Below are 13,239 nucleotides of genomic sequence, written 5' to 3' on the forward strand. Positions count from 1 at the left end.
CAGGAAGACAGCTAATGATCCGCATCCACGAACATCAACTAGCCATGAAGCGACACGACCAGCTATCCCTAGTAGCCACACATGCAGATGACAAGCAACATGAATTTGACTGGGACAACGCTACCATTATAGGGCAAGCAAAACAAAGAACAGCCAGGGAATTCCTAGAAGCATGGCACTCATCCACAAACTCCATCAACAAACACATAGACCTGGACCCAATATACCGGCCACTACAGCGGACAGCTGAAACTGACGACTGGAAGCGGCAGGAACAGGCCACTGTAAATGCCGGAGGAAACACCTCAGAAGCGCTTCACAGGAGGCTCCCAAGCACTGAGGATGTCACCTAGACAGGGGACGAAACGTTTGCAACAAAAATTTCCAGCTCGGCGAACAGAACCACAACGACACTGATGAGCTTTCTAAGGCATCAATGATACATCATCACTGTAGAGGAATGTCAAGAGGATGATTGCCTTGTAGGCTGCAACTTTTGTGTCCACCTGCAGATAATGGTTCTTCAAGATTTATCCATATGGTTTCCAACATGAGAATCTGAACTGGTGTCAAGCAAATATGTGTTGCTTGTACTTGACTCTCTCCTCCATCTTCTCAGTGGTATTTCTCAACATAGTCAATAATGGCCTTCCACTCGGCCTTCAAAGTGAATGCAAGCTTTAATAGGTTTTCAACCTCATGGCTCAAAGTGAATACCAAAACCCCAGTTGTGACCATAACAGACCTCTAACGTACAGGGTTGGGTGTCAGCTGGGTAGTAGGTAGAATACCAGAGGGATTAAGGGAAAGGTGCCAGGTAAGAAGGCTATTGGGTGTCAACTGGGAAAGATGCCACAGTATAGGGACTGCAGGTGGCAGAGGGACCAAGAAAGTAAAGCAGTCTTTAGAGTAGGTTGAGATGGGTGGGAGAAGTCAGGTCTACTTGAGGAAAGGGTGTGTGTCTAGTGGCAGGGAAAGGAGATTTGGGTGTAGAGCAGAGGGAGGTTAGCTGTGGAGGTTGGGGGAGATCGGGTATGAAGTTAGGAGAAGGAGTGACGTTGTCCAGTAGTGGGGAAAGCGGGCTTGGATGCAGAGCAGGGGAGGGAGGGTTGAGGTGTGAAGCAGGGCAAGAGAGAACCATGTGCAATGGCAAATGAATGGGACTCGGGTGCAGAGCAAGGGAGGAGGTTGACAGATTTGAGAGCAGGGAAAGGAGGGAGTCGGCTGTCAGTGAGAAATAGGATGGGGTTTGGGGGGGGGGGTGTCAGATCCTGTGTGGAGAGTGGGGTGAGGTGTGGGTCAGGGTCTGAAGGTAGATGTGCAGTTGGAGAGGTGTTAAGTTAGGTATGGGGTCGATTGAATATTTACTGGGGAATATCACGTAGCTAAGGTTAGTTTCGTCACCTGGGTTTCTTAATTTTTGCTATTAAGTCTGTGATTTACCATATTATCATGTTTCTTTTTGAAGTGTTTTGATCTCTATGAAGCATCATAATTGTTAAACTGAGATTTAAATTTCCGGTCATCTCAAAGAATCACTTAACAAGGTTTCACCTTGAAACTTTTTACTGTAACAGCTGAAGTAAAATCAACATTATTTAAACATTAGCTAGTTGGCAACTTATACATTAGGCTACGTAAAAGCCAACTCATCTTTAATTCCTAACACAACAGAAAACCCCACACTGTGTTTGTACATTGCATCTCACTTTCTGCAGAATTGTAGTCTTACAAGAACCAGTCCATGTTTACTCTCAGCTTCCAAGAAGCTTGCTAGTTCCCATTTCAATAATTCATAACATTGCATGTCCATTGGAAGTCATTTTTGTCATCTCCTGGACTTGTATCCTGATCCCCATGCCCATAAGACCCCCTTTCATTCTCACTGCAGGACTTAGAATGTGGGGACTTCTTATATTATTAGCAATGACCACTGCTCCCAATGCCGGTGCTGGACAGTCAACCTGTCTAAGGTGGGACTACTTCTCAAATGAGGCTAAAATCTTGCCCTCAGCCAAGTAATACACTATTGAACAAAGTAGATTTTGTTAAAGGTAGCACAATAACCTAGTGTTTAGGTTATTGAATAACTTGATAACCACATATTAGGAAGAAATTGAGTGTTGTTTTATCTGAATTATTGCATTTCAAATTACATTTGCCCTTTATAGAAAAAGCTGATCAAATCTATTGAATGACACTTTTTAATCTGATCTGCAGTTGAGATATTGGTGTGCAGTTGATCTACAATATATTGTGTATTTTTATTTTGTAGATCTTCGAGCGGATTCTCTTCATATGGGCCATTCGACATCCGGCAAGTGGTTACGTTCAAGGAATTAATGATCTGGTCACTCCTTTCTTTGTAGTGTTCCTTTCAGAGCATGTGGGTAAGTTTATATAATTTATTCAGACTGATAATTTATAAAAAACTTTTTTTTACTGCCATATTTCTATGTCGAAAGAAAATAAATAAATCCAGTCGTTAGATAACATCTGGAATACTGTAAGAAGTTCCAGTCTCCATGTTACAGAAAGGAAATAGAGACTGTGGAGAGGACGGAAGAAACATTTGCAAAGATAATATCAGAACCAACAGTGTAAATCCACCGGGAAAGACTAAACAGGCTTAAGCACTTTTCTCAGGAAACGAGAATACTGAGAACAACCTAGAAGAAGTCTTTAAATTTGAGGGAGGCTGATAGAGTAGATGTAGAGAATTTGTTTCATTTGTGTGGTATTCCAAAACTGGGGTCAGTCAGAAATAAATCCACTAGGAATTCAGGAGAATCTTCTCTGTCCAGAGAGTGGTTAGAATACGGACCTTAACATCAAGTGGAATAGTTGCTACAAATAGCTTAAATGCCTTGAAGGAAAATTTAGTCAAGTGCATGGAGTTGAAAATAAGCCTAGTCAGATACAGTGAAAGAAGGATCATGTGGAGCACAAACACCAAGACAAACGTGTTGCGCTAAACAACCTATTCCTCTCCTATATGTTCTACTAAAAGTCAGATGCCTTTATTAACTTTTATGTAATAACAGGGGGAGTGATGAATATTTAAAGAAAGCCAGGTACACTGTTTTCTTTAAGGGAAGAAATATTCCAATGTAGTTGGCTACTTTTCAAACAATCATAGAATCCCTACAGTGTGAAAACAGGCCATTTGGCCCAACAAGTTCAAATCGACCCTCCGAAGAGTAACCCACCCAGACCCATTCCACCTACCCTATATTTTCCCCTGACTAATGCATCTAACTTACGCATCCCTGAATACTATGGGCAAATTAGCATGGCCAGTTTACCTAATGTGCACTTTGGCCTATGTGAGGAAACCGGAGCACCTGGAGGAAACCCACGCAGACACGGGGAGAATGTGCAAACTCCACACAGCCTCCCTGAGGCTGGAATCGAACGCAGGTCCCTAGCATTGTGAGGCAGCACTGCTGACATCTAGGAAGTTCATATTTTTGAAGGAAGTTTTCTTTTGTGAAAACTGATGATTGAAGGAAAATTTGTTTAAACGTCTGCCTTTTGAAAATAAATTTCTAGTTCCTAAGTCTTGGACTGTGGTTCATTTTTCAAAGAGATTAGGGCTAAAGACAGCGAGGAGTTACCACAGTGGAGCAGCCTTAGGATACTGGGCCAGATTTTCTGTAACCCAGACAATAATTATTCCAGTGTAGATGGGACTTGTATATGGGAACCCTGCAGAATCCTCAACATAGCAGAGTCTGAAGGAATGCCCAGGAAATTAAGTGATGTGGAAATACCAGTGTTAGACTGGGGTGGACAAAGTCAGAAGTTAAATGACACCAGGTTATAGACCAACAGGTTTGTTTGAAATCACCAGCTTTCGGAGCACTGTCCCTTTGTCAGGTGACTTGACGAGAGAGCAGCGCTCCGAAAGCTTGTGATTTCAAATAAACCTGCTGTCGTGTGACTTTTGACTAGGAAATTAAAGATTCTGCTGGGCAATTCCTCTAAGTTTGAAGCCCTCCAAAAGTATCTATTTAAATCAGAGTATTTGGAGGATTCTAATGAAATTAAATAATTTCACTTGGGGAAAAGTAGAATATTAAATACATGGTCTAATTCCTGAGTAACTATTCAACAGATCCTGTACTTACCTCACACACTCCTAGCCATACCTTCCCTATACCCCATGCATACCCAGCCCCTAACTGAGCAACACCCAGGATCCAACACATCCACCCCTCCTTCCTCTCATTGCCAGATGTGATCCGATACCCCACCTTACTGCCTGATACAGTCCGACCCACTTCCCTCTCCCTTCACTCTGCAACCCTCCCCCGGATCAGACTCGGCCCATTCTGACCAGACCCAGTCCAACATTAATCTCCTCCTCCCATGTCCAGACCCAATTTCTCCCATCCACCCATATCATCCTTAAACATTGCGTGGCACCCTATCCACTTTGCATCTGATCTGCTTTTCATTAGCAGCCTACCTTCTACCCAGCTAGCAACTTACTTACCTGACTTGCCACCTACTTCCCACTGACCTTGCACCCTACCTATCTGACACCTTCTCTCTCAACTCCTTAACATCATACTTTCCCTAAATCAGGATCCCAGTCAGATGATTGCTGTGAATATATGGTACAGTTTGCCTTCTCCTGCAATTCTTCTATAAATTGTCAGAATATAAGTACAGCTCTGCATTTGTGAAGGAGCACTGATCAAAATCTCCTCTCAGAAGGATGGAGCTCCATTCTTTAGTAAAAAGGAGCCAAAATGGCAATCTGTGTGCGATTGTCAGTTCTCGGAAAGTCTGGCTCATAGTGTTTCTGCCTAAGAGAGTCAACACCAGTAAGTTGTGCAACCTTTACTGCTCAAATCTAGAAATTTCTTCTCATTATAAGACAGAAGACATTCCCTTTGTTACAAACAGACCTGTTTTCTGGAAGACCTTTTTTAATGTTTGTACGTGTTAGGGGAAACTTGATCCTAGTATAATGTGTAACATCTTCCTACACACGTCAAACTAGGCTATCAATGCTTCTTTGAAATAAGAGCATATCGGATCTCTCTGGGAAGGAACTGTTCAGTGTAACACTGCCCAGATGATTTGTGATGTAGAAGCATTGTGATCGTCGAAAGCTGATCCCAGCGAATAACTCAGTTACACCTCTACAAAGTTCATTCTTGGACAGTTTTTTTTTGATAATTCAGTTCTGTTTGCTTTTTCTAGTAGAAGGACAATGTGAAATAGTCTTGTTGAGTACAAAACATTTTTAGTTTGACCTCTTGTAAGACCTTTTATGAAAGGGTAGACAATAGCCTAGTGAATTGATCGCTAGATTATTAATCCATGGGCACCTGGGTTTGAATCCTTGGCGTTAAAATTTTGAATTAAATAATAATCTGGAAGTAAGTATCTAATGATAACCATGAAACCATTGTTGATTGTCTGATAAAGAAGTCTGGTTTACCAATATCCTTTAGGGAAGGAAATCTCCTCTCCTTACCTGGTTAGGGTTACATGTGACTCCGGACCCACAGCAATTTGGTTGACTCTTAACAGACCTCTAGGCAATGAATGCTAGCCTAGCTAGTGACACCCACATGCCATGAATTAATATAAAAATAAAGAATGTATGACACCTTTGTGATTGTTCCCACAAAATTTTTCTTTGTTATTTAGTTTGATGTTTTCATGCTTGTATTTTCTATTTAATTGATTGATTTTAAGCAAAGAAGTAGAATTTGTTGAGTTCAGGAATTTTTGTGCACTAAGATTGAGTTAATAGGAGATGCAAAGCTGAAACAAAATTGTACATAATCGAGAGGCAGTAATTCGAGCCAACTAATTTACTTGAGCAGTTTTTTTTAATTGTGAATATGGGAATACTTAAGAGGAAAACCTCAAACAAATTGTGACTGTAGGAAATAAGATAGGGTTTGAACACGTGTAAATAAATCCGATTTATTATAGACAATGTCTTTGTGACATATATTTCAGAATATTAAAGGAGCAGTGCGTGCTGAAAAATGTTCATCTGCATGCTATGTAATTCATGAGCGTGCCTGCAAAATGTTCTCTGTGGCCATTGTTGCAGTTCTAAAATAGTTTTTGAAGCAGTTTTCTTTTGACTATTCCAGGACTCCTGAGACTGGCTGAAACTTCAGCATACAGACAATACATCATCTTTAAGTAAAAGGTAGAATCAAAGGAGCCATGTCTATAATTTTAAACATTTAATTGAAAAATATGAGGACTCAAATGAAATGTTTTTTTTAAAGAATAGAGATTAAAGTTTAAATTATTAATCGTACTGTAGTCAGTATTCGTGGGCAAGAGACTAAGTAGCCATTGCCGTTGCAGCTATCAAACCAAACTTGAATTATCAAAAAATGGCAAGTTTATCTTATTAGGGGTTCTGTCTTTTTTTTAATATATGTTATAGTCAACTTGATGAAAATATTTTGGCTTGTATCTTAAAATTAAAATGGGAAGGAACAAATGTGCCTTTCACCAAGCACAACAATGATCCTGAAAGGGAGTCTTCAAAAGGCTGCCAAGGAAACCACGTATAGTTTTTTTTCTCGGATGCAAATTCCATCATAGATGTTATGAATATATATATATATGTTTTTAAAAAAGACAAGTTTCTGGAATCAGGGTAGAGCTAGTGACCCTTGAGCTCAAAATTGCCTGAGAGGAAAAGATCATTCTGGAAACGTAAACAACTATCTTTGAGTATTTTTTAATCATCAGAATAAAATGTTTATCAACCAGTGATCAAGAGAAGGCAACAAATATGTATTTTTAAAATCCTTGAAACTAAGATGAAATTTGTATAAGAAACTCTGATTAACAGGCTGAGAGGGAAAAAAAAACCTTAAGGTTAGTGGTAAACCGTGGGCTTTGTTTTTATAAAGCTGTCATAAAAGGAATAAAAGACTAATTTTAAGGTTATTGTGCATAAATTCTGCATTACTAAAGAAAGCGTGCTCAGTATTTTGTTAAGTACCAGTGAAGAATGTTGGCTGGTTTTTTATTTTATTTTCCAAGATTTTAGCTTTTATTTTGAAGCATATTAGCTGTTAATATATTAATTTAAATTCAAAAACTTTGACTGTTTGCTTCTGTGGTTAGAGACAAAATAAAACTGTGCTGGAGTTGTTTTTGAATTAATCCAGCATTATATCCATGCCAGAAATCATCTTGAATTGTGAATGTTTGCCCTTAGTTTGGAGTAGAAAATAATCAACAAGTGGTGCTGATTTTTAATTCTTTCCTTAGCGGAGGAGCAAAAGAAAACTGCTTGCCAGTCTATGCTTCTGCAAGGTAGTAGAGCAGAACTTACTGTCAAAAGAACAGAGTATCTAAATGGCAGTTATTGTTATTTGTGCACAAATTGTATAAGAACATCAAATGAGGGACAATTTACAGTTCACTGTAAAAATCTGAAAGTCAGTCTCTGAATTGTGCAACCTCATATGTTTCTTGAACAGTAGCTTGCTGTCCAACTCTCTGTACAAATACAACTGAATAGTGTGACATTTCTGTATTTAACATGCCAGAAGCAAGTTAGGAGTCAGCTTTCATTTCAAACAAATACCCTTTAAAATTTGTGATCAGTCTTGACGACTGGTCAACAATTTATGTGGCATCAAAAAAAGCTATAAGTGTGGTATCTCATTTCTTCAACTAGTAAATGTTGTTTTAAAATTTAGGGTGGAGATTTTATAAAGGCAAAATTAGAAAGGAGGATACCCATCTTTGAACTTCTATCAGGGATAGATACGCAGTTGCTTCAATAACAAATTGTTTATATGATTCCCAGATGAAAGAATGTAAGGAAGTTGCTAACCAGAGGGCAACCTTAGTGGATCTAGCAATTGTAGGCAAGAGAGTCTTAGAGTTTAGATCAGAGTGATGCTGTAAAAGCACAGCAGGTCAGGCAGCATCTGAGGAGCAGGAAAATCAATCTTTTGGGCAAAACTCCATCAGGAATGGAAGCAGGGATCCCTGGAGGTTCTGCCAGTATTCGTGATGAAGGGCTTTTGCCCAAAACGTTGGTTTTCCTGCTCCTCGGATGCTGCCTGACCTGCTGTGCTCACATCTGCAGTCCTCACTTTTGCCTAAGAGAGTCTTAGAGACATAAATGACTTAAGTTGATCACAGAATTCAAGGGGTTATTTTAAAAGTGAAAGATGATTATTTTACATTGCTGTTTGGAACATCTCAAGTGTGCTAATTGTCAAAGAGATGGGCCTGTGAGAATTAAAATTTTCCTTCATTTAATGGATACTGTGTCCACCCTATCTGCTCACAGAAGCATAGAAATGTTGACTTCTCCACCTCCTGATGCTACCTGGCTTGCTGTGTTCAGTTTTCAGCAAGAGCAGAAGTTTTTGAGTAACTGCAGTGGTTAAAAGAAACAGGTAACTTGTGATGAAACCTAACATTTAGATAAAAAGTCACAGTTGTGAGGTTTTGAAGGAAGTTTGGAGGATTGCTTCAACAAAAGGAGCTGAAAGGATCCCAATGAAATGTCATGCCTTAGCAAGTGAATGGTATATTGTGAAGAACTGAATCTAAACTGGTCCAGCCATATAACTACTTAGGCTTTAAAGGGAGGCTAGAAGCTGAGATTCTACATAAATTAATCCCCTCCTGAATCCCCAGTGCCAGTTCTACAAGGCAGAAGTCAGGATTTTTTATGCTTGCCATTTTCCTAGATAGGTGGAGCTCTAGCAACAATCGCAAAAATGGGCTCTGTCTAGGGAAAACCTGCATGCTTGTTGCCCACCCCATCTACCAACTTGTCACATCAATTAACATTCACTCATTCTGCCACCATTGCACAGTGATAGCACAGTATACTAACTACAGCAGCTCATCCCAAGATGGTACCTCCCACTCCTGTAACCTCTGCTGTTTCAAACAACAAAGGCAGCTGGTGCATGAGAATGCTATCATCTGCAAGTCCTACTCCAAACTGTATACCAGCCTGGCTTGGAACTGCATTTCTGGTTCTTACTGGTCGATGAGTCGTTCCTTCTGACAAACAGCACTAAGAGTTAAGCTACATAACATGAACTGGAATAGTTCAGGAAACATCTCATATTCATCACGTTGAGAGCAGTTAGACATGGACAATAAATGCTGGCCTAGCCAGTGAAATGTCCATTTCATTAAGAAACAAATAGATCAAAGTGAATTTGAGAAGGCTATGGCATGCCACTGGCTTGATCCCAGTTGAAGTGAATGAATCTTTAAGTTTAAAGGGATAATTTGGGGGGAAACGCAAGGAAAATCTGGTTTATAACATAAATAGTTAGAAACTAAAATGTCATGTTAACTGTATTTTTAACAGCACTTAAAAATCAGGAGAATTAAACAGGACAGACTTCCAAAACATGAAACCAGATGGATCCAACACACCATGCTTCTATAGATTACCAAAAATGCACAAACCAGGGGCTCCCCCCAGACCCATAGTCTCCCTACCTGATACACCAACATACAGACTAGCCAAAGAACTCCAAAAACTAGAACATCTAATTGAAGATTCATGCCACTCTATTCACTTCACCACGAGTTCCTGAACACCAAGATAGAAGAGAAAGAAATAGTAGTCTCCTTTGATGTTACAGCCCTTGTCACATCAATTAACATCGACCTGCCCAAAGACACACTGGCATCACTACTAGGAAAACCAGGACCACAAACATCGGAGCGCCAACTTCTTCAACAAAGACGACATCCTCAAACTAATGGACTTGTGTCTCACTGCCCACTTCACATTCAATTACAAAACCTACAAACATGTCAATGGAACACCTATGGGATCACCAATATCAGGGATCATAGTGGAAGCAGAAATGCAGACATTTGAACAAGCTTCCCTCAAACCTAAACTTTGGGTCCACGACGTAGATGACATCTTTCATCACAAAACAGAAAAAATTAGAGGAAACATACAATACCATCAACATCCTGACAGGCGTAACATTCACAGAAGAGAAGAACAACAACAACAACAGAGTCCCATTCCTAGATGTGACAGTTGAACGTACAGTTAATGGAGAGCGTCAAACCAGCATCTACAGAAAAATAACGCACATGGATCAAATACTTAACTTCAGAAGCAGTCATCCCAATACCCACAAACTGAGCTCATTAAGACATTATTTCAACAAGCTACATCACGCTGCCACATCCAAGAACTGCAAAAAGCAGAAGGACAATATCTATACAACGTTTTCAAGAAAACGGGTACCCAATAAACACAATCCGCCGATTCCTCAGGAACAAACCTAAACAAGCAGACACATTGCAACCAAAAACTATAACCACATTACCTTACACCAAAGACATACCAGAAATGACTTGCAGACTACTCAGACCACTTGGCATCATGGTAGCCCACAAACCTACCAGTACACTTAAACAGTGATCAATGAACCTAAAGGATCCAATAGATACCACCAGCAAAACTGACATCATTTACAAGATACCATGCAAGAAATGTAAAAAAAACACTACTTTGGACAAACTAGCAGTAAACTTGCCACCAGGATACGTGAACACCTACTGGCCACGAAAAGACATGACCTACTATCACTAGTTTTCATGCATACAGACAAAGAAGGACACTACTTTGACTTGAATAACAAACACTTCCTAGGACAGGTGAAACAAAGACACACACAAGAATTCTTTGAGGCATGGCATTCTAACCAGAACTCAATCAATAACTACATTGATTTAGACCCTATCTACCTTTCCTTGGGAAAAAAAGAAGCGAAAATAACATCACCCACCTTAAGAAACCAAGACTTATAAATAGAGAAGCGGGACATATCGCCAGCGCTTCACCAGAGACTCTCACTTACGATAATACCTAGTATGGTGACGAAACATCTGAAAACAAACCTTCAAGCTCAGTGAGCTAACTTAGGTACTTAGTATTTGATATTTACATAATAAAGTTGTTTTGTTAAAAATATTAAATCATGGTGTAATTTCATTCAGCTAATTTCTATTTTAATTTCGCTTCAAACATTAATGGTCCCTACCATAACAATGTGTCCAGGCATTGCCCACCTCCCCACCCCCCCCCCCCCCCCTTATAAATCACCTACCTCCCTCTGCATGAGTAATGAACTTGATGTTGTGGAGCTGTATTCATATTTGTGAATGTGAAGTCTTGTGGTTGTATCCATATGCCTATTAATTCATGTATGACTTATTTTTTCCCAAGTTTATATAAAAGTTGCAAAACGTGTAACGTTATTGGTAATTGTTTCATTTGGGAAGTTTTTTTTGCTAAATGTAGTGATGTTAGTTTATGGTTCCCTACTGGGATCATAACACATAATAGCTGTCTTTCAGTGCAAATTTCCTTGTGTGCTAACAGCAGGGAGCACACAAGCAATTTGTATCCACTGATCCAAAGAAAGCTAATCTTGCACTGTTCTAAAAAGTGTTTGATGTGCATGAATGGTTTTCAAAGCATTAATTACACTTGAGGTTTTAGATAGTTGTTAAGTGCTGTTGTGGTGTGTACTGCCCCTGTGCTTTTTAATTATTGTTTTATTCATTATTTGCTATAGAAATTGTTTCTGCTCCCATAAGGAATCAAGTATTTTTTGTGAAATGTCATTATAAATTTCAATAAGGTATTTTGAAAAGGTCTTATTTTTAAATTGTCGACCTGTTCTTAAAAGAACTTTATTAGTAATTATGTCCAATTTGAAAAATAATTAGAACTTTATGTGCCGATGTCTGCCTTTGGAGCTCTTGACCTCAACAAATGCTTTACTCGCTCATTCTAAATAATTTCCCCAGTCTATGATTTCCATCTTCTCTTCCTGAAATCCAAGCACAGAACCTGAATTTATGTAACACACAGCTGTTTGATCATCTTCCACCTGATCTGACCAGACTGTACTGAGTGCTATTAGATCTATTCTCTGCTGTTAGATTGATGCGGTATTCCAGATTTCATCTTGGAAGGATAAGTTCAATTCCAACTTCCTTAATCACTAATAACCATTGCTTTAAAGCCTTTTTGAACTCCTTTTCTACAAACCTCTCCAAAATGATCTGCTGTTCTTTGACATAAGATTAAACCATCTTTCAGCTGCTTCTGTTGTCTCCTGTAATGTACTCTCCTTGGGCAGTACTCAAACTGGGGGTGAGGTGAATTCATCGTAACCTCAGGTAGCTGCTGAAAAAAACATTGGCAATGCAAAACATTCAGATAAGATCACAGTGTGCTTTACTTGAAGTAGTGACCATGGGAGACAGAATCTTTAAGGAGCTACATCTCTAAGACAGATATTGTGACCGGTGTTAATGCTCCAACATGTCCAATCTTGTGGGTCCCATAATGTGTCCCCTCCAAGGTGTGTAAACAGGTTCAATGTTTTATGTTTATAATGGGCAGCAAGAACAAACTGGATGAAGCAGCCATTGTATCCTGGAATGAAAAAGTTGGAAAAACAAGAAGCTAGACACTGAATTTTCACTGAACCCCAAAAAATGAGCAACCAAAATTTACACTTCAAGAGCTATGGGATGGAGAGAGACTCTGAAAAATATCCCAGTCGTTGGTAAACCTGTTATGAGAGAATAGGCTTGAACTGAATACAAGTGCTGGGACCCTGACGTAAGTCTGGCTGCCAGTCCTAGATTAAGACTGAGAATTGCGAGTGCTAAAATAACATGATCCTGATCTTCTATTTGACACAAGTGGGCACTTTGACCTTTTTCTTCTCTGTGCTATGAGTAATAGTTACATTGTTCAGCTAAGTGCAGTGGCTGAAATTGGATTGGGTGTCCCAGACTTGTGACAGTTTTAGGGCTTTGCTGATTTGATTTTGATGTGTAATCTTCACAGGTGAGTGTTTTCTAAGAAGTTAATCTTAACTATTTTTCTGCTAAAACAAATGATTTTATCTAGAGAAAGTAGCAGCTTCAAGTTCTGTGCAGTGAACCTGACAGAAACAATAAAATCCAGAAAATATGTTTCTGTTTTTCGTCATATATTGCTTCAGCAATCTCAGGCATTGCAGTACAGAAGCAAAGGTAATCAGGTAACATTCTATAGGGGAACCTCGATTATCCGAATGAGATGGGCGGGCACTATTTCGTTCGGATAATCGATTATTTGGTGAATTGATTAAATGCCTTTGCTCTGCTGCTTGGAGTTTTTAAAGTCTGCTCCCTGTTGAGATAAGGCAACAGCACAGCCCGTGA

General features: G+C 39.5%; 1 protein-coding gene across 3 annotated transcripts in view; it reads left to right on the forward strand.

Annotated features, from left to right (window-relative positions):
* The window catches only part of tbc1d22b (TBC1 domain family, member 22B), a 308,460-nt gene that overhangs the window by 165,080 nt on the left and 130,141 nt on the right, over positions 1 to 13,239 (forward strand). For all 3 annotated transcript variants that reach the window (XM_043716742.1, XM_043716741.1, XM_043716743.1), the window contains exon 8: positions 2,276 to 2,390. In XM_043716742.1, the coding sequence (XP_043572677.1) occupies positions 2,276 to 2,390 (115 nt within the window). The remainder of the gene's footprint in view (positions 1 to 2,275; positions 2,391 to 13,239) is intronic.

This window comes from Chiloscyllium plagiosum, chromosome 26 (assembly GCF_004010195.1).
Source record: "Chiloscyllium plagiosum isolate BGI_BamShark_2017 chromosome 26, ASM401019v2, whole genome shotgun sequence".
NCBI lineage: Eukaryota > Metazoa > Chordata > Chondrichthyes > Orectolobiformes > Hemiscylliidae > Chiloscyllium > Chiloscyllium plagiosum.